General features: G+C 38.9%; 2 protein-coding genes across 6 annotated transcripts in view; one reads left to right on the forward strand and one right to left on the reverse strand.

The window, feature by feature from the left end:
• LOC127064313 (RNA/RNP complex-1-interacting phosphatase-like) overlaps nt 1-19863 on the forward strand; it is a 52402-nt gene that overhangs the window by 19555 nt on the left and 12984 nt on the right. For 2 of the 3 annotated variants that reach the window (XR_007781626.1, XR_007781627.1), the window contains exons 5-9: nt 1449-1528; nt 11977-12020; nt 16704-16764; nt 16878-16924; nt 17518-19271. Coding sequence is in view for 1 of the 3 variants with exons in the window: in XM_050995231.1 (XP_050851188.1) it covers nt 1449-1528; nt 11977-12020; nt 16704-16764; nt 16878-16924; nt 17518-18413 (1128 nt within the window). In the remaining 2 variants the exon portion in view is untranslated. Of the gene's footprint in view, nt 1-1448; nt 1529-11976; nt 12021-16703; nt 16765-16877; nt 16925-17517; nt 19858-19863 lie in introns of those variants that run through there. The other variant, XM_050995231.1, reaches the window with a different exon arrangement.
• On the reverse strand, nt 5549-8511 carry LOC127064325 (uncharacterized). 3 transcript variants are annotated; one of them, XM_050995269.1, is made up of 6 exons: nt 8327-8511; nt 8027-8250; nt 7126-7158; nt 6952-7045; nt 6526-6868; nt 5549-6259 (listed from the first exon to the last, which is right to left on the reverse strand). In XM_050995269.1, the coding sequence occupies exons 1-4, from the start codon at nt 8380-8382 to the stop codon at nt 7020-7022; spliced, it is 339 nt and encodes a 112-aa protein (XP_050851226.1). In that variant the 5' UTR covers nt 8383-8511; the 3' UTR covers nt 5549-6259; nt 6526-6868; nt 6952-7019. The 3 variants fall into 3 exon arrangements, with proteins under 3 accessions (XP_050851226.1, XP_050851225.1, XP_050851227.1); XM_050995268.1 differs by having other exon boundaries at nt 6952-7058; XM_050995270.1 differs by lacking the exon at nt 5549-6259 and having other exon boundaries at nt 6800-7045.

Raw genomic sequence — 19863 nt, forward strand, 5'->3', positions numbered from 1 at the left:
TAATTAGAGCGCATTATACATAATGAAGTCGGTCATTTAATTTCTCAATTCGTCGACCACCTCCTCACGAATGAGTATATTCGTTCGTCGTAACAAAGGCATCGTTCTTCGCGAGGAATAACCTTTTCTTTTCTTTTCTTTTTTTTTTTTTTTCAAAACTAATCGCTGTATGGTCGAAAACACTCGTACGTACATAGAAAATGTTTTCGGAGTCGCGACCGATCTAATGACTTTGTCACTTTCGGGAATGAGATAGAAAAGGAGCTGCTTTCGATGCAGCCATTAGGCTGGCCACCGGGATAGAGTTTCTAATGTCCAAATAAGAAGAATTAGAAAGATCGATTATAACGACGTGATCCGTCATCGGGGTGGAGAAACGAGTGATAACTGTTGGACGATATCGTTCATAACGGGTTTTGGTTACGACAACCTGTGGCTGCGCCAACATCTAGAGAGGAGAGAAAGAGAGAGAGAGAGAGAGAGAGAGAGAGAGAGAGAGAGAGAGAGAAAAGAGTACGAGACATGATAAAAAAGGGACAATCGAGAAGTGAGATGTCACCTTTCTTTTAGTTCGGACTTTTAGTTCACAGAATCGACAGAGAAATCGTCGCGTATCGTATACGTTGTAGAATATAATTGGTTTAATGACGTCGAACTACCTACCGTGCCAGTTGTTATCCCATAATCGTTATATTCATTTTAATGTAACTCACAATTATATTTCTTGGCTCATTAAATCGTACGTACCAAGCGTATAAATAATTACAGTAAGCGAGAACATATTGGGACGCAAGATAATAGAGAGCTTCATGAATATTTATACCATCTTCTCTACTCTTTCCTCTCTCTTTCTTTCTTTCTCCTTTCCTTTTCTTTCTTTTTCTCTCTGTTCTTCTTTCACAGTTCAGCGTAGAATAAGTTCCAGTCAGCGAAGTAGCCGTCTAAGATATGAACACCCATGAACACTGTTCGCTCATCTCATTCGGTTCACCGTATCGTTCCTTTTCCTTTACAAGTATTCTCTCTCATTCCTGATCCATCTATCTCTTTTCTTCCTTTACACTCTCTCCCTCTCTCTGTCTCTCTCTTTCTCTCTCTCTCTCATTCTCTTCGACTTCCATTGGTTCCATCGGCATACAAAAGATATACCTCGTCGTAGTAACACGACTCAGACCCGCATAATTATTCATATTATTAATAATTAAAGACTCTCCGACGTAATAATTAGGAACGATAATTAGTATAATCTTAAGATGTGAGAAAGGGTGTAGGAGATAAGCGCGTCAGTAATGATCGAATCTTAGGTGCGAATTTTGGATAACGCGTATCGTATGAAACTCCTTTGAGATATACATACCTCTTAGCTCTATGAATAAACATGAGTTCTCGAATAAACTTTACTTTATATTTATACGATATTTCGATTCTCATTTTCTTTCTTTCCGTAGGAATTCACAAACGTTGGTGTGAAGCATGAGAAGATAATGATACCTGGGAAGAGGGTACCTCCACAAAATAGCGTTATGAAGTAAGTACATTGCAACACGTTGCATTAAATTCTATACATGCATCGATAGTAAAACGATTAGACGTTTTATATTTAATTTTTTTCTTCTTTTTTTTTTTTAACATCGTTACCAAACTTTTGATTTGATATTTAACACACTATTTCTTTTTTGTTCTCGATCTTTTTTTTTTTTTTTTCGTTGCTTTTGCATCTAACGAGCAAGTCGATCTATTATCACATATCGATGTATTTTGCGACGGAACATAATTCCGGTACGCAAAGACGATAACCTGTGCCGAGGTAGGACGGCGCCACAGGTAGCACCTTCGTCCTGGTAAGCCGAAGAGGAAGGAAAGAGAGGTGTGTAGATCGTGTCGCAGTGGCATCGCACGGTTTGTTACCTGTTGTGGGCGCCCTCGGCGATCTACCCGACTTACAGGCGTATACGACACGAAAGCCTAGACGTTTGGTTCTACTCGTTCTCTCGAACGGCGATCAGCCATCTAGTTTAATGTTAATCGTATTTCACGTTTGCCAGCTGCTGCAGGATATTTCGAATTGCGTTGCCCTCAAGGCCGATTTTTCGATCTATCGATCGTAAAAATCGATTCTCGATCCTTTTTATTTTTATTTATTCTCTCTCTCTCTCTCTCTCTCTCTCTCCTCCTTCCTCTCTCTTTCTTTTTTGTCTTTGATTTCACGGCAAACTTTTCTCTCGATCAGCTTCCGAAAACACTTTCGATAACGTCGAAGGACAACGTGCAACGTGTTGGACAAAAATCGCGTGCGAAATTTATCGTCCTCGCTTCTTCTCCCCCACGATATTTTCGACCACTAAATTAGGTCGTAAAACGTGCGCTATATAGTCAAGAATCGTATTACACACTGTCCACGTTCTGGAATACCACGATAGGTCGAGCACGCGAATACGAGTAATTCGCTTAGTTATGGTCGGCCTTGTTTACGAAATTCTACGACGAATAAATTTTTGGACAAAAATGAAAGAGAAAGAAAGAGAGAGAGAGAGAGACAGCAAGAAGAAAGAAAGAAGAAAAGAAAGGAGAAAGAAAGAAAGAAAGAAAGAGATCGTATCGATCGTGTTAAAGTGTCGGTGAACTTTCGATTTTCGCACGCACGTATGTGCATATACGTTATATCGACTTCCTTTCTCGGTCGCGTTAGACCGCGGTTTTTCCGCGTGGTGAGCGCAGCATGCGAAGGAGCAGCGAACTGGCACGTCGGTCCAGGACTGTTAATTAACCGCAGTAAACGTCCGATGATTTACAGAACGTCGCGAGTTGGCGCTCGCAAACTTCCATGTACGTGTGCATATACACTAACTATGTACATACATACGTATGGAATTTCTTTTTTCTTTTTTCCTCCTTTCTTCCTTTTATTTTTTTTTCATTTTTCTTCTTCTTCTTCTTCTTCTTCAACTCCGATGCTTCGCCACGGGGAACGGAACGTATCGGAAGATACTATATCGACGTCGACTTATGTACGTGGATCGAGCCATTTATAAAGACGACACCACGATATTAACATCGTCGAAAGAAGCGTTAAAATTTTGTCCCCGCTCGTTACTTTTTTGCTCAGGTCCGTTGTACTTTTTTGCAAAACAAAAAGACGAGAAAGAAAATAAGAAAAAGAAAAGAAGTAAAGAAATGAATAAAGAAAAAGGGAAAAAAAAGAAAAGGGAAGAAGAAGAAGGAGTTGGAAAGATTGATGACAAATTAAAAAAAATGCTATGTACGTTGTATCTTTTTACGAAAGAAAGGATCGAAGATAGATCGAACGGTATCGATCAAGCTCGTCGATCTATTCAAGCGGGAAAGATGGAATGACGTCCGGTTTGCGGCTTGATGCATACGCTTCGCGTAATTAACGGCATCCTTGATGGGATCGGATCGGTTACTCTTTCGTGGTTGAAACGAGAAGAAGGGAAGTTGGTTGAGATGAGAGGTGTAAACTAGGCGCCACTTAATATTCTAGATATCCTTGAACTCGGTCGAATCACGAGAAAAAGAAGACAGATAGTCAGACAGACAGACAGACAGATAGAGAGAAAGAAAGAAAAAGAAAAAGAAAAAGAAAAAGAAAAAGAAAAAGAGAGAATAGAGATAGTTTGGATGCAAGGTTGAAAAATTGGCGCTTAAAAGCGTCTAAGGTTAGTGTCCTTCCCGTTTCGTACGACATCCTTTTTTTTTTTTTTTTTAACAAACGTTTCGCGTCTCTTTCGAGGTCGTTGGGCTCGTATCGAGTGGATTTATTCGGTAAACTCGCCTCCGATTTTACCTCGACTTTCTCGACTCTTTTCAAAGAATCGGAGAAGATCGAAGGTATCGATCCTTCGTGCTTTTTCGAGGACATATCTTCGAAGAATTGCAACGCGTAGGAAACGCGCCGTAAAAATGTCCGATTTCTTCGGAGGTACGTGTCCCGTTGTTATTTTTGGATCGAGAATGCGTGGAAGGTTAACGACGTTTCCTTATTTCCTTTACGCGGTTATGTATGGCTAACTCAAGTTTTTAAGAGATAGTATTAACATATTTACGGTCCGGTGACCAAGGATATTGGAGAGTTCAGGATTTCTACAAACAGGAAACAAAGCTTCTTGGTGTAAACGCATTTGATCGCGTAAAATCATTTTTTCAATTCCAACGTTTGCTTCCAGTGTTCGCTTCTTTATCGATTTAATTGCTCTTTCGTGATCGTAAGAATTTAACGAGCGAAGATTCAAGGAAAAGATCGACAAGGTAGTATGGGGTCGATCGCAGAATCATACAAGGCACGATGGAAATTACGGATATCATCATACGTTTTCTAGTGTCGTACAGTAGTATATAGTCGTTGATAACTTCTCGTTAAAAGTATGACTTTCTGTTTAACAATTTTGCGAGGAATTTGTTATTAATTGAAAGATAAAGTCATTGCCGAGTACATCGATATAGAGTTTCGAGAAGATCGAGTTGATTCGTACGAGGTAGATTATATTCTCGATGTATTTACGTACGTGGCCTCTCTTTCTCTTTTTCTATATATATATATGTACCTATATATTTTACGAAGATAAGAAAGGATTATAAAGTAATGAAGTGTCGAGAATAGTGGATAGAATCTAAGGTTTCTTCCGATAAGGTATGCTACCGATATCTGGAATCATATTATTATCTTAATACTGGAAATAATTTATCCCAGATGATTTCGATTTGTCTACGATCTACGTAGAAATGAATCGGCCGTATCGTATATCATTTCTCTTGCGAATTACCGAACAAGGATATCCTAGTCTGTGAATAAGTATCGAGATAGAGAAACGATGTCTCGAAGATGACGAAGGATATAGATAACGCGCGCGTTCGTCGAACGTCAAAAGAGAAGATGTTTCGATGTCGTATGAATAAAGATTAGCTTATCGGAAACACCGCGCTTTACGTGGTAGATTTCGAGTCCGATCCGGTTTTTGGTCAGGCCGATTATAATATTTTCGAAGCATGGAAGAACCGGCTCGCTTAGCTTTGCGTACCTTGATATCGCTCGCGAATTTATTGGGAATAAAGTGTTGGCAAATATGGAAACAAAATACGGGAAAAGGGAATCGTGTTACGTGATATTCACTACCAACTTAACGATTCGTGAAACCAGATTCCCTAAATGCATATGTATCGCGTGAGTAGGTATATTATAAGGTCTCTCTCTCTCTCTCTCTCTCTTTCTCTCTGTTTCTTTCTGTTTTTCTCGAGAAGCGTGTCGGGTGACCCCGAAGAAGAGACTCCAATCGCTAACGTGCGCGCGTGTAAGCTCTCGACAAGGCGCGACAAGGTGTACGTGGGAGTTAGGCGCCTCACCAAACGACGTCTTTATTCGCCGTCGACGTCGAACATAGGTTTTCGCGTGTAGTCCGTCTTGTATCGCGAGACAATGCGCATACATTTTGTCAGAAGGTAAGAGGATACTTTGCGACGAAGCCTCCTTGCGAGACCAATTTCATTTCTTTTTAAGCCTATGCAGCGTCTTAACCTCCATTTATACCCACTATTAAATTTTATAACATCTTTGTTACTTTATTAAGTGCATTGCGTTGCCCATTAGAAAATTTTATTTCATTATATTTGTATAGTTTAAACGACGATGGTACGAGAGATGTCCACATGACAGTTTGATCGAAAGCACAGATGATATTTTGAAGAAGAGAAATCTTAAAAGAAAAAAAAAAGCGAGCGTAGGTGGGTCGTACGCATAATACTAGCAGGGTACTTCCGGTGCCGTACTTAATTCGAGTTGGGTCCGGCGGGTCCGAGCCACGAAATCGTCTTCGAGAGAGTGAATATTCTCTCTCTTCGTTTCTTTGTTTCTCTTCCTTGTTGGGAGCATTACCAGGATGGGGGAGTACCCGATGAGGAACGCGTACTCGTCTTACGAGCTGGACCACCCGGGCGATCGCTTCATTACGTAAATTCGCCACCACGTATATACCCTTCACCTCCGTCTTCGTACTCTTTTTTCTTTTCTTTTGTTTTCTTCTTTTCTCTTCTCTTTCGTGTTCCATACAGGCGGCATGCCGCCAAGCCACGCGCTCACTCGACACAGTGTGGGAGAGAGTATTGTCGGTAAGATTTGCATTTTGCTGGACGTGGATCGAAGATCGTGAGAAAAACTTGCGTCGTGTCTCATGGTCCAATGGGATAGATGACGAAAAGCAGTAGTCTCGGCTACGAATTACATATTCCAAGGAGAAGAAGGTGTGACCTAGAGTAAAAGAGAAAAAGAGAAAGAGAGAAAAAAAGATGAAGAAGTAAAAGAAAAAGAAAGATAAAGAAATATCAAACAAGTGGAGAAATAAAAGTTTGACCGTGGTTGGTGGTACTCTTCCATCGCTATCGCACGTACGTGAGAGCACGTGTGACTTCGATTGGGAAACAGTCGAGCGGAATGTTTGCAGAGTACTTCTACGATCTCTTCGCTCGGGTTCCGTACAAACAGCAGACACGAGCGTTGCTCGCCTACCTACCTACCTACATACATACATAGGAGATCGCGCTCTTCTCGTTGTCCTGGCTCCATGCATTAAACATCTTCAAACAGCGGCTCCGTCTTTCTACTTGTATGCCACCTTCGATTCCACGTCGACCATGTAGGTGATTCGCGGTTGTTAACTTATACCTTGTTGTACCGTCGACCGAGAAGATAACAGCTATATACGATTTTTAGGTCGACCATATCGATTCTTTTTCTTCGTCTTTTTCTTCTTCTTTTTCTTCTTCTTTTTCTTCTTCTTTTTCTTCTTTCTCTTCTTCTTCTTCTTCTTCTTCTTCTTCTTCTTCTTCTTCTTCTTTGTTCCTCGACTTTCCTTCACATCTATGCGAGGAAAAAAAGGAACAAAGTTTAATATTTGGAAAGAAACGAATTTCCATCGATGTAACATTCATTCTTTGTATTACTTTTGAGCATTTTCCACAAGACGTCATTCTCGTTCTCGATAGAGCACTTCTCGTAGGACAGGAACTCGTCATTCCCGATCTACGTGTTTGTCTTCTTGAACATAATCCTTAATATTAAATTTGATTATAATCGATTGACAATCGTTTATCATTCGTAAGATGAACATTACTCACCGCAACCATTTTCGTCAAACGTTGGATCGTCGACTGGAAAATATGCTTTCATTAATATTCGATAATTTAGTTAATAGGAATTGTAATAAAAGGAAAGAAGAGAGGACGATTATCAAAAATCGATACAATTCGACCGAGTATACGGATGATCCATTTAAGACATATAAGACTCGCGTAGGTGAGCGTGTTGGTATGTATTGTCGCAAAAAAATATATTATGCAAATTGACGTAATAAAAATGACGAGCAAGGAGAGGAAGCTTACCTCTCTTTCTCTCTTTTTCTCTTTCTTCATTCTTTTTGTACAACGACTCCGCCGAAGAGTCGTACCTTTGAAGAAAGAGGAAAAAGAGGAAGAAAAAGAAGAGAAGAAAGAGAAAAAGCGAATAAACAACAAACCGCACGGTATATAGAAAAGATTTAAAATACGGTGGCGACGGCGCGAATATATCGAATGAGCATCGATTGGACTCTTCGACAAGGGTATAAATATTCGAATGGAAACTCTCGAAGTTGCAATAAGGAGTTCGAATAACGGTGATTATCATCCCAAGCTCTTCTTATATTAACCCTCTATAACCCAATATTTTTGTTCTTTTTTTCGTGTCTTAAACAAATAATTGTATAATTATACTATAAGTTACACTTCGATGTATAATTAAATATATTACATAAGTGTAACTTATACTCGATAAATATATATTAATTTTCGGATAAGGGTTAAATATTAATTTCATATAGAAAAAAATAATGAAGTAAGATTTGAACAATAATACGGTTATACGAGTGGAGTTATAGAGGGTTGAATACCGTCTCTAGAAGGGTATATTGAAATATTTCAAGGTAATACTTAAAAAGGTATAGGGGCGTTGTTATAAAGAAAGATCGAGAAAAGAATTTACAATCGAGTCGTCTTCGTACGATCGCCACCCCTTCCGCAAGTTCTGGTGTATCCGCGATACTTCGTTGTTGTGGTTCGTTTGGGATGACAGTTGCAACCCCTGTCGGTGGGATGCGGTAGGATCTACCGCTTCTGAAACTGCTCGGTGCTGTCCTATAATGTGAGTCTACAAAGTTATCGGAGTCGTCGTACCCTGATTCCCATCTGCTTCCGACCGACATCGATCTGTACGAAAAAATTCATTAGAATCATTCCCAAGAATCGTTTTCACTGAATCAAAAATTAATTTGAGGTTACTCACGGATCGATTGGACATCTGTGATCTTCTATGGCCGTACTATGTTTGCAGTTACACATTGTTTTTTATATTAATAATTTAGTTACCGATTTAACTTGAAATTTGGAAATTTTATATCGAAAATTAATGATAATTCCAGGAAATAATGTTTGATGGATTACATATTGATGGACAAGATGAAGAAACGACTATCGATCGGTTTTCATTTTTTTTTAATTACTCGATCGATTTGAATTTTATTAGATCACCGAGTAGGATCGTAGATAACAATGCGGGATTTGTGAATGCTTGAAAATTAATGAAACTTCCATCGACGTATGTGCGTGTGTATATATATATATTTTATATATATATATTCTTTTTATTTTTGGTATTATTCCATCGGTTCGAATAACAGAGATATTTTGGAAAGGCCCTGTTTATCGTTAGACGAATCTATCTCGAGAATAGAAAGATATTTCTCGACGTCTCTTTCTCACGCTCACGAATATACGTGCGCGCTCGCGCGATAGTACGTCGGACGCGTGCGCAAGACCACACACGGCGCGATATTCAAATGAGCTCAGCTTACAGTCGACTATCGCACTGCCATAAACGTCGTTCTGCGATTTCACGAGCGTGTCTACTCGTTCCTGTTGAACTCGCGAGATTCGCCGCGGCACTCTATGTAGATCGGATAAGCAAGATCTTTCGTAATATTTTACGCAACTTCGATCCTTGGAAAATACTCGTTCGCTCGTAATAACACGCTCGAGAATAGTAATAGATTCGTGAATTACGACTTTCCTTTATATCTGCTATCTCTCTTTTTCTCTCTCTCTCTTTCTTTCTATATATATATTTCTCTGTTAAGATGTTAATGTCATGACAAGAGAAATAACAGCATCAAACTGTGAAGAAATTTATTCGATATTTTAACGATCTATGCCAACGACGATTAAAATAACGACGATGTTTTAGTTAACGATGATCGAGGAGTAGATGATGATAAAAACGATTAAAGGGAACAACGATAATGATGAAACCAACGGAGATGGTGTTAAGTGGCGAGTTTCATCAAACGTAATATTCCATTGGGTTATTCCTTGCTTGCATCGTAGATTTTGACAGGCATCTGTAATTCAAATCCAAAATCAAATTAATTTAACGCCCATCATTTTTCACCTTACTTCGTTGCCACAACTCATGGCGCCTTTCGATGGGAGTATCGTTCGATACCAAGTATATGGATGTTATTTTTCGTTTCTGTCTTTACATTTTATCTTTTTTTCTTGGTTTTGTTGTTGTTGTTGTTTTTTTTTTCTTTCCGTCTCTCCTTTTTCATGATCTCTCACAGTTACTTGATTGATTTATTTTCGATCCGATCGTACTATTATCGATAGGTAGATAAATATATAGAAGGATGAAAATTGTGTGAGATCATTGAATTTCATTGACAGAGTTACGTATTAGACTTTTATTAAAAATACGTCGCTCCTGGCAATTTATTTTTATTCGAAAACTCGAAGCGTATAATTCGAACGTGTACGATCAAAGAGGTATCGACGTTATCAGTGTAGGTATCGTGGTAGGTACTATGTGAAACGGGATGGTTTGCTGTTGGAGAGTCATTATGAGTTGAAAGGCCTTTGTGTTATGGTTCTTTCACCTACATAATTGTATCGATATTGAACGGTGGTCAAAACTGACGACCGGTCGGTGGTTATAATCGCGTTAAATTATTTGACGTTATAGATATGGAAATTACACGTTGGAGTTAACTAACTGGCAATATCCTTTAAAACGGCGTCATTATGAACTGAGATAACGATTGATAATGAGAGAATCGAAAATATATTTAACGAGTATCTAAAGAAGATCGAAATTTTCTTTGAATAGCGTTTCGATGTTTTTCGATCTGTTGAAGGTCACTTTTTATACAGTTATTAATTATTTAAATGAATACCGTCAAATGGTTTATCGTCGATATCGGAAATATCTCGACGTCGATACAAGAAGGACCTTAGTAAAGTCGTCGATGTTTTTTCCGTGGCCACCGATCTCTACGTGGGATCGTAAGAAGAAAATATAAATGTGAGCAATCGCAATGTGAGAAATTAACTTTATGCGGACTCAGCGGGTGGTTTGGGAGAGCTGATCGTATAAGAGCAAAGTGAAGAGTGTTCCACCTTGCTTGGCGCGTTCGGAATGTCCCTGGAATCTTCGTGGAATGCCGAAGGGGAATGAACACCTTGCGTTAATTTATCGAGTAGTCGAAGTCGTTTTAATCCGTTAGTAAACTCTTTGGGTATATCGAGAGAAGGTAAGGGACTATCTGAAAGAAAAAGGGAGAAGAGAGAAAAGAGAGAATAAGAGAAGAAAAGGTAGAAAGATGATGATGATGATGATGATGATGATGATGATGATGATGATGATGATGATGAAGAAGACGACGAGGACGATGACGATGACGATGCACGACTCAATTCTATAAATTATTATACGATCGCTATCATCGAATCTGCGAAAGTTAAAAGATCTGTGTTTATGTATCTTCTTACTTGATTCAAGCTCGTTAATCATTCAGGAATCGTTTTGTAAGTTAGTGATATAAAGTTTGCACGCTATCGAAACGAAGATAATACTCGTTCGCGAAAAGATTATGGCAAGGCGTTATACGAAAGGAGAGCAATATAAATTATTGTTATTAATCCCGGTCTATACAATGGTAATATTCGTACGAAATGTAATCGGTATATAAAAGTCGTTAAAATAACGTCGGTTCTCTTTTAAAAGGCGCGGAGTGACATCGAAAAATAATAGGGCATTAGCATACGAGTTTATCGAGGTGCACGCTCTAAACGGTGCTAAGTTATGGTCATAATTCGTGGGATGGCTCCGATCGGTGAATTATTAATGATTCGCCTTTTCAGATCGAGCCCGGCGCGATTTACTTTAACGATGTAATTCGAAATCGATTTGACTTCTTAATGCCCTTCCGTCGCGCAAGGGCTTGTACTTTGTGTAACTCAGGGTGTGTAACATCGAAGCTCTTAAGGTTCATTACCATATTCCTTCGTTTACCGTGCGGGTCTCTGCATACCTATTACACAGCTATTACACTGTCACTTGCCTCGACCGGTTACCATATTTGAATATTTATTTAGCTGATTATTTTTTTAACGAGAGACTCTGGAAATTCGATAGCCAACGTTTTCGTTCGGTCCCGCGAAATTGTCAATAACAGGAGAGTTAAAGGGGGCGTGCGTTGTATAGGGTAGTAGCATATCGAACGAGTATCGGTTCCAGAGTCTACGGATTTATTACAAGAAGAACCTTTTGACGCAACTTATTAATATAGCCATTAATCATTCTTTAATGGCAGCGGTGAACGATCAAGGAATAACTCGATAAATTGATTTCGTATTAATGCAATTTGCGCGAGTTGAGAAGAGGGAGGAACGACGAGAGAAGGAAAAAGAGAGAGAGAGAGAGAGAGAGAGAGAGAGAGAGAGAGAGAGAGAGAGAGAGAGAGAGAGAGAGAGAGAGAGAGAGAGAGACAGAGAGAAAGAGAGAAAGATAAAGAAAAAAGAGAGAAAAAAAGATACCTCTCATTATTCGTCGAATAGAAGTTTGTCGAAAAAAATAAATACCTTTCCTCTCTTTCCTTTCAGATTCTTTAAAGCGATGGACGATTTCATGGCAAGCGCCGAGGAGGGTGAGTGTTGCTTTACATTAAATTTATTTTATCAGAGAGACGAGGGAAGTAAACGTGTCTTTATTAAAAATCAATTTGCTAACGATTTGTTTAACACGCCTGTGCGTTTGTTGTGCCTAATTAAATGGAGAAAAAAAAAAGAAAAAAAAAAGAAGAAAAAGAAAAAAAAAAAGAAATGTTGAAACGTTAGATAATAATTCGTAAACTTCCGTGCCCCGGAGATATTTTTTTCTTTCCTATTTTTATTTTGTTCTTTTTTCTTTCGCGAGGGGGATTTTTTTCTGAATAGATAGAGATAGACAGACACGGAGAGAGTAAAAAAAATAAAAAGAGATAGAGAAAGAGAAGGATCGGTCCTTCGAGGTAAGAACGACAGGGAAAGGAGAGGACAAGACGATCGGTAGAGAGAGGACGAATCTCGGAGTTCGAGGGAGCGAAAGATCGCCCACGCACGGGACGTGTATACCGGACCGTTGTTAATTATCCGCCGCCGTTTATCAACCGTTGAAGAAGAAAAAGAAAGTTCCCCCGAGCGCGTTCTTTCTCCTACGTTCATGTCTCTCTCCCTTTCTATCTGTCTCTCTCTCTCTCTCTCTCTCTCTCTCTTTCTCTCTTTTTTCTTTTTCTTTTCCTTTTTCTTTTTTTCTGCTTCTTCTCTTTTCCGAGCGAAGAAGAAGAAGAAGAAGAAGAAGAAAAGAAGGAGTAAGAGGAAAAAGAAGATTCTTCTCTTCCTCCTCTGCTTTTTTCCTCGATATTTTCGAAACCAGTCACAAGCCGGTCTCGTTTCTCGTAGAATCGAATCGGGTTACGAGAGAAAATAATATTCTTTATACGTATAATCTCTCAACTTTCATTGTTAATATTTATTGATTATCATCGAGGTAGAGCTTCGATTTATGAGGATCGTACGTAACAAGCGATTATTAATCCGCTCGTTAATATGCAACAGCGTATCACTCGATTCCTGGCTTCTCTTCTCTTCTCTTCTCTTTTCCTCTCCTCTCTCTTTTTTTCTATTTTCTTCTCTTCTTTTCTTTTCTTTTCTTTTCTTTTCTTTTCTTTTCTTTTCTTCCTTCCTTCCTTCCTTTTATTTTGATATTATATCCTTACGATGCAACTCACGCACGAAGTGGATCGTGGGAAAGTCATGAAAGTTCGAATCGAAAGGAGGAGTCCCTCTCGCGAGGGAGGACGAGCACGGATGAAGGGAACGCTGGTGAAACGAGTCTCGAGAACGCATTCCAAAGGCAAAAGGAGCCGCGCGGGGTCCATCCGTTGGCCTCTACTTAGCATTTATCAGTACTTCCAACTTCGACGTACGCGCGTTTGGATCTAAGATCGAACTTTTTCTTTTCTTCTTCTTTTCTTCTTCCTCTTTTCTCTCTTTGTATTCTTTTTCTTATTTGTTGTTGACTATCGTATTCCCGATTGAAACTAACTATCTCTTTGTACACTTTCATTTTTATTATCTGTTTTTTAGGCTTTTCTTTTTTCCTTTTTTTTTTTTAAAGATATAATCATTTTATGAAGATACTAGATCGTGATAAAGTGCGAAAATAATAAACCCTTTGAACTTTAATTATCATTTTCCTTAGCTTCCAAGGAGTCATTTCCAATTCGATTCGATTATTTCTAATTATGAAATCTCATGTGTTATAGATAAATTTAATTGTAACTCTTTCCAATCGATTTTCTTTTTTATTAACTGAATGGAGTGTAACGTCAGAGATGACCTCATAGTGCAAAGGGTTAAGATAACTTTCTACAAATCCTTGAATTTTCCTTGATAAAGCACGAATGAACGAAACGACATTTATACGTACATACATATATACGTATACATATATATATATACACATATATATCACATATACATACATACATACATACATACATATATACATATATGTATATATGTATATATGTACGTACGTACGTACGTGCGCTGACACGCGAGATTTTCTCATTAGCGATTTCACCGAAGGCGGCACTTTATGAGAGAAAGAAAGAGAGAGATAGATAGGGAAAGAAAGAGAGAAAGAAAGAAAGAAAGAAAGAAAGAAAGAAAGAAAGATAAGCCTACAGCGAGTCCATTTACAGTGGCTGGTGATTTATCGGGCGCGGAACGTAAGATGTCGTTAATCGTTCGCATCCATCGTCGAAGGCACGGCTTTGGCGCGCGTAAAAGGCTCGTAGCAGATTCTTGCATACACTTCTTTCTCTCTTTCTCTCTCTTTCTCTTTCTCTGTTAAACGTGTGCCTTCCGACGTCATCACCACCGTTCTAACCACCGTTTCACGTACGCGAGATACATCGAAAACGTTCGATCGTTCGATTGATTTAAGACGGCAGTAATCGAGCTCCACCGAAAAGAGCCACTCGTACTTTCCTCCTCCCACGCGACGACGATATTTTCGCGTTTATGTACACCCGAGAGTTCGCCGACGTTAACGTCTCTTCCACCGTTTTCAACGACTCTTACATACATATATTTCCTTTGGTTTGATACGACCGAGAAATGTTTGACAGTCTTAACCGGACTGTTTTGAGTTTTCTTTGTTCAAAACTCTTTTTATCTTTTTTTGTTCCTTTCTTTCTTTCTTTTTTTTTATTATTCAACTTTTCTTTTTTATTATTTCTTCCAATTCGTACATGTACACGTATCGTTACTTTCGAGAGTTAAAAATCGTATACGTTTCTCTGGTTCATATAAATCTTTATCTATATCAAACGATTGTTAAAATTTGTATGATTCGATAGAAGAAACGGGAAAAATCTGGGAGAGGCGTTAAACGAATCAGGAAAAAAGATAAAAGAATATATGTACGTACGAAGGTGATGGGAGGGAGATCGGTTCGAACGTTTTTCTCTCTTTTTTTTTTTTAGAGAATAAATGTTACTCTTTATCGCGAGAAGGAAAGAAAGAGAGAGAAGTGGTGATTGGAAATCGTTTAAAAAGGCGCGATAGAGAAAATTCACGAAAAAGAATTTTCGAGATTCTAAGAGAAATCGATTCCAAGTAGAAACCAAAGAAAAAGAAACAGGAGGGTCCAAGGTTCTCAGTAATCTCGTTGAAGATCGGTTCATTTACCGGCGCTACGTCGTCGGTGCACCGTAGGGGTGCTCGCTCTAGATTCGCATTAGATGCAGACGTGTTCTGTTCTCAGAATGACGTCGTATTCCTAAAAGATATACATACACGTAAGAAAAACTTTGCATTCGAGATGATTTCGTGATAGATAGCAAACTTGAATCCAGTTTGCGATGAAGGAGAATGCTACGTACGTGAAATATTTTCTAGTTTTCTTTTCTCTCTCTCTCTTTCTTTTTTTGTTCGTAGATCTTTCGCAATTTCTCTACAAATCGTGCTCGAGATTTTGCGTGTAGATTCGTCGTTCGAGAAAACGTCGAAATCATTGACTTTAGAAAATTTCACGGCCAAGTTCGAGGAGCGTGATTACGAACGAGCTTCTCTCGTGAAATTTACGAAACGAATATGAAGAACGTAACAGAAAAGGAAAAGAAAAAAAAATGAAGGAAAATAGGAAAAAAAAATACGTTCTCTCTAAAGACCTTCTCGCGAGGGTTTTTTCTTTTTTTTAAGTGTTCGTGGCTGAGGTCGAGCAGGCTTTGACGTACCACGCGTACTCCGACATCCATTTAATTTGCACCGAAGCGTGAGATAAAGAGGTACAAACTGCCACGAAAGTACTCAGTACTTACCACTTTTTCTCTTTTCGGGATATAAAGGTTAAAGGAAAATAAAATATATAGAAGGGAGAGAAAGACGAAACTACTCTCGTTAAGGTCGTACCTTGCGAAGGTGCCGCCGTGACCTGACTTTACCAGCCGAGTCACGATCACCCGAATTCGTCGCAGCTTTTGACGGTAATTTGCGATAATATTATAATCAGCCCCTTGCTGAGAGGCAAAGACTCGAAAAAAAGATATATATATATATATATATATATATATATATATATAGAGTATATGAGTGAGAGAGAAAGAGAGAGAAAATACAGGCTTTCTTCGGACGAAATAAATTGATGACCCATGGACTGGTACACCTTCGGCATGGACGTTTTTTTATTTATTTACTTTTTTTGATTGAACCTACTTCTCCTTCGAAGCAATTATATTTGTCTTACACCAATCATTTACAACTTATATCGTTGGAGGCTGCTCGGATTATTTTTTGGGGTATAATGAAGACAACGTTTCGTTTTTAATTTTTTTTGTCCTTTTTATTTATTTATTTATTTATTTATTTTTATTATAGTTACAGCATGATAGTTCGTTTTAGATATTTATTCGCAGTAAATCAAATCTAGGTAACAGATCGCATGTTTTTGCCCGCTTCACTGCCCGATGGCATAGCCATTGTTCGGGGTAATGACACATTCGGATAAATTTATGGACTTTAAAAATTGAACGTACTCGGGAGTTTCGAATTCGCGTGACCTAGTTCTTTAAACTTCTCGAAACGTTTTGGAGTAGTACGTTATCGAAGTTGTGCGTCAGACGTTAGTTATATTCGTGGAATGACGTTCGACGTTTCGTTACATTTTTCATTTACATAAGAATCGAAGCTGCTCAACGATGCATAAAACTTTCTTCTTCTTCTTCTTCTTCTCCTTTTTCTTCTTCTTCTTCTTCTTTTTCTTCTTTTATTTTTTGTTTCAGACGATGTCATAGGAGTACACTGTACGCACGGTATAAACCGCAGTGGGTATCTTATTTGTAGGTAAGGAAATTATCGTAAGGGCCTTAACGTTATTGCTTGGAAATAATTTTATAAAATATATCATTTACATTTTATCTTTAGATAAAATTTTTCATTTTGACATTCGGTTACAGGTATCTCATTCAACAACTAGGCTGGGAACTTCAAGATTCTTTAAAAGGTATATTAATAGTAGACCATTTCCACTTGACATTTTAATAACCGAAGCTTTCAACGTTTCATTTTAAAAAGCGTGAAATAGTAATAAGAGAACGCCATTCGTACTTGTCGAAAGCATTTAGATCGCGACCTCAATTTAACCGACTGGTATACACGCTGGAAAATAAATTAAAGTTTTAAAAATACGGACGAATCGTTGACCCCTATTCATGTTTACGAACGAACAAACGAAAACAATGTCACGTAGCTCCCAGCTCACGTCATTTGCACGACACCACGCGGAAATCGGGGAGGCCTTAGTCACGTGGATCTCGAGTCACTTTTCACGTTTCGCGGAAGATAACCTCAGTTTGTTGGCGATACGTCGTTTGAAAGAAACCTTTCGACCGTGAACTCCTCGAATATCCACCATCGGGTGTCGTTTTCGTGGAAGAAAATTAGATAAAAATCGTATTAACATTTGTTTATAGTTTGGGTCGATGTGATTTTAATTTCGTTCCTCTCGAAAATACATTTATCTTTTTGTTCTATCGCATAAATGTATAAAAATTAATCGTTTTTAAATTGCGAAACAACGAAAACGTAACGTTACAGCTTTCGAGGAGGCACGTGGGTATCCGATCTATCGTGACGCATACGTTGCTGCCCTGAAGGAGATACCACGTGGTGAAAAGGTCGACACAAATAAAATCAACCTATCCAATCCATCGAATAATCGTAAAGAGAACTATTCGATACCTGTAAGAAGAGTGCTCGATCAGTATCGATTAAGACTGAAACATCCAAAAGGGAGACCAGTGCCATATCCGATGGGTCCGCCGCCAGGATTCAAACCACACCGTCGTGGATTTACGAATGGTGCGCCCTATCATCCACCTCAACCTTTCGGTTTCGGTGCTCCACCACCTGGATTTGGTTCGATGCCTCCACATCCGCCTGGTATGCCACTTCCACCTCCACCAGGTCCACCGATGTACGGTCCGAGACCTTTGAGATATGGACCACCGCCTCCTCCACCACCACCATCCGCCATGAGAGCACCTATGCCACCACCGCCAGGTCCAGGCTTTCATCCACCAGGCTTTCCACCGCGTTTACCAGGTCCACCAAGAATGACCGGTCCACCTAGATTACCACCGGGTCCGCCATCTCGATTACCACCTCCAAAAATGCCTCCGCCTCCTCCACCACCTCCGCCACAAAGTAGGCAGGCGGTTGTCGTTAAACGATTACAAGCTCACAAAAAGAAACATCATAATCAGCATCAACAGCAACAGATCAGAAACGGCAGGGTGGTACCTCTTAGGAGTTCGATGAGACTGACAAGGCGCGAAGTCAGTACGGCCAGAAGAATTAGAAATATCGATTCAAAAATTACCAAGGAACAGGACTTCACTGTAGATACCTTCGAGGAAAATCTTTTGGCTGTTTCATCCACGAACGCACATTTGCGACGGCCACTAAAAGGACGATACCATCAGACTAAGTGATGATGTGTTATCTAGGAGGGGCGATTTATCATTTAAAAAACTTACAATATGTTGTGTAATAATGTAATTCACACCACACGCCCAAGGTGTTGCTCTAAAACCCCGTATGGCGACATTTTTCAGATAGAAGAAAAAAGAAAATGTGATTTTTGCGATCTCACCGTTCCTTTCTTTACGAACGGTTACAAGTAGACGCGAGAGAATGTGAAGAGTTTAAAACGGATAAACTTCTATTTCTCTCGGTCTTAATTCCTAATACGCATAAAAATCAAACGAAGGATCTTTGTTGATTCTTTGTTCGCCTTGTCGATTCTTTAGACGTTTATGTATTTCGACTAAAAATCTATAATCTGTTGAAATATGTTATCGTCGTCTTTCCATTCGAACAACATGGCTCTCATTGTCGGGAAAAATCTTTACTGGATGCTACTACAACTACTACTACTACTACTACTACTACTACTACTACTACTACTACTACTACTACTACTACTACTACTACTACTACTACTACCTACTACTATTACTACTACTACTACTACTACTACTACCTACTACTATTACTACTACTACTACTACTACTACTACTACTACTACTACTACTACTACTACTACTACTACTACTACTACTACTACTACCTACTACTACTACTACTACTACTACTACTACTACTACTACTACTACCTACTACTACTACTACTACTACTACTACTACTACTACTACTACTACTACTACCACTACTACCACTACTGCTGCTACTACTGCTACTACTATTACTATCACCACTACTACTATTACTACTACTACTTTACGTTTAAGACTATGTTCGACATTGACAAATAAACGCACTTTATTGGTAAGTTCCTTTTTTTTGTCGACAGTTTAAATGACGAAAACAACGTGGACTACATGTATCGTAATATAAAATTGTCGTTAAAAGAAATAGTGTAGATCAAGGGGTCGGAACTTGACGTATCTCGTGTCTCGTTCCAAGATATTAAAATGATTCAATATTCGACCTCGGTCAGGGATCACGCGTGTAGGTGTGACATCGATCTTTACGATGCATGTATCATATATCATGAAGCGACTGTATTCACATCGTACGTGAAATAATTCTGGGAGAAATTTCTGGAGCCTTAAGCTTCTTGTATACTTTTCGAAGCTTCGCTACGCGTTCTTCACCACACGCTACCGAGGAAGAGAAAGAAGAGAAACTTTGTGTAAGCTGTAACTATTGACTTTCGTTTTTCCTTTTAGTAGGAAGTCAAAAGAGACAGAGGAAAAATAACTAAGAAAAAGAAAAAGTTTCTAACCGTTTGTCGGTCAAATTTCTACGAATTATATGATCGACGATCCTGAATGGATTTTATTTTTTAGAACGACTTTGTTGTAATGTATCTCTTTTCAAAGTTCACACATTATACGAGTTCTTTCCTAGATCACGA

This window comes from Vespula vulgaris, chromosome 5, assembly GCF_905475345.1.
Source record: "Vespula vulgaris chromosome 5, iyVesVulg1.1, whole genome shotgun sequence".
Taxonomy (NCBI): domain Eukaryota; kingdom Metazoa; phylum Arthropoda; class Insecta; order Hymenoptera; family Vespidae; genus Vespula; species Vespula vulgaris.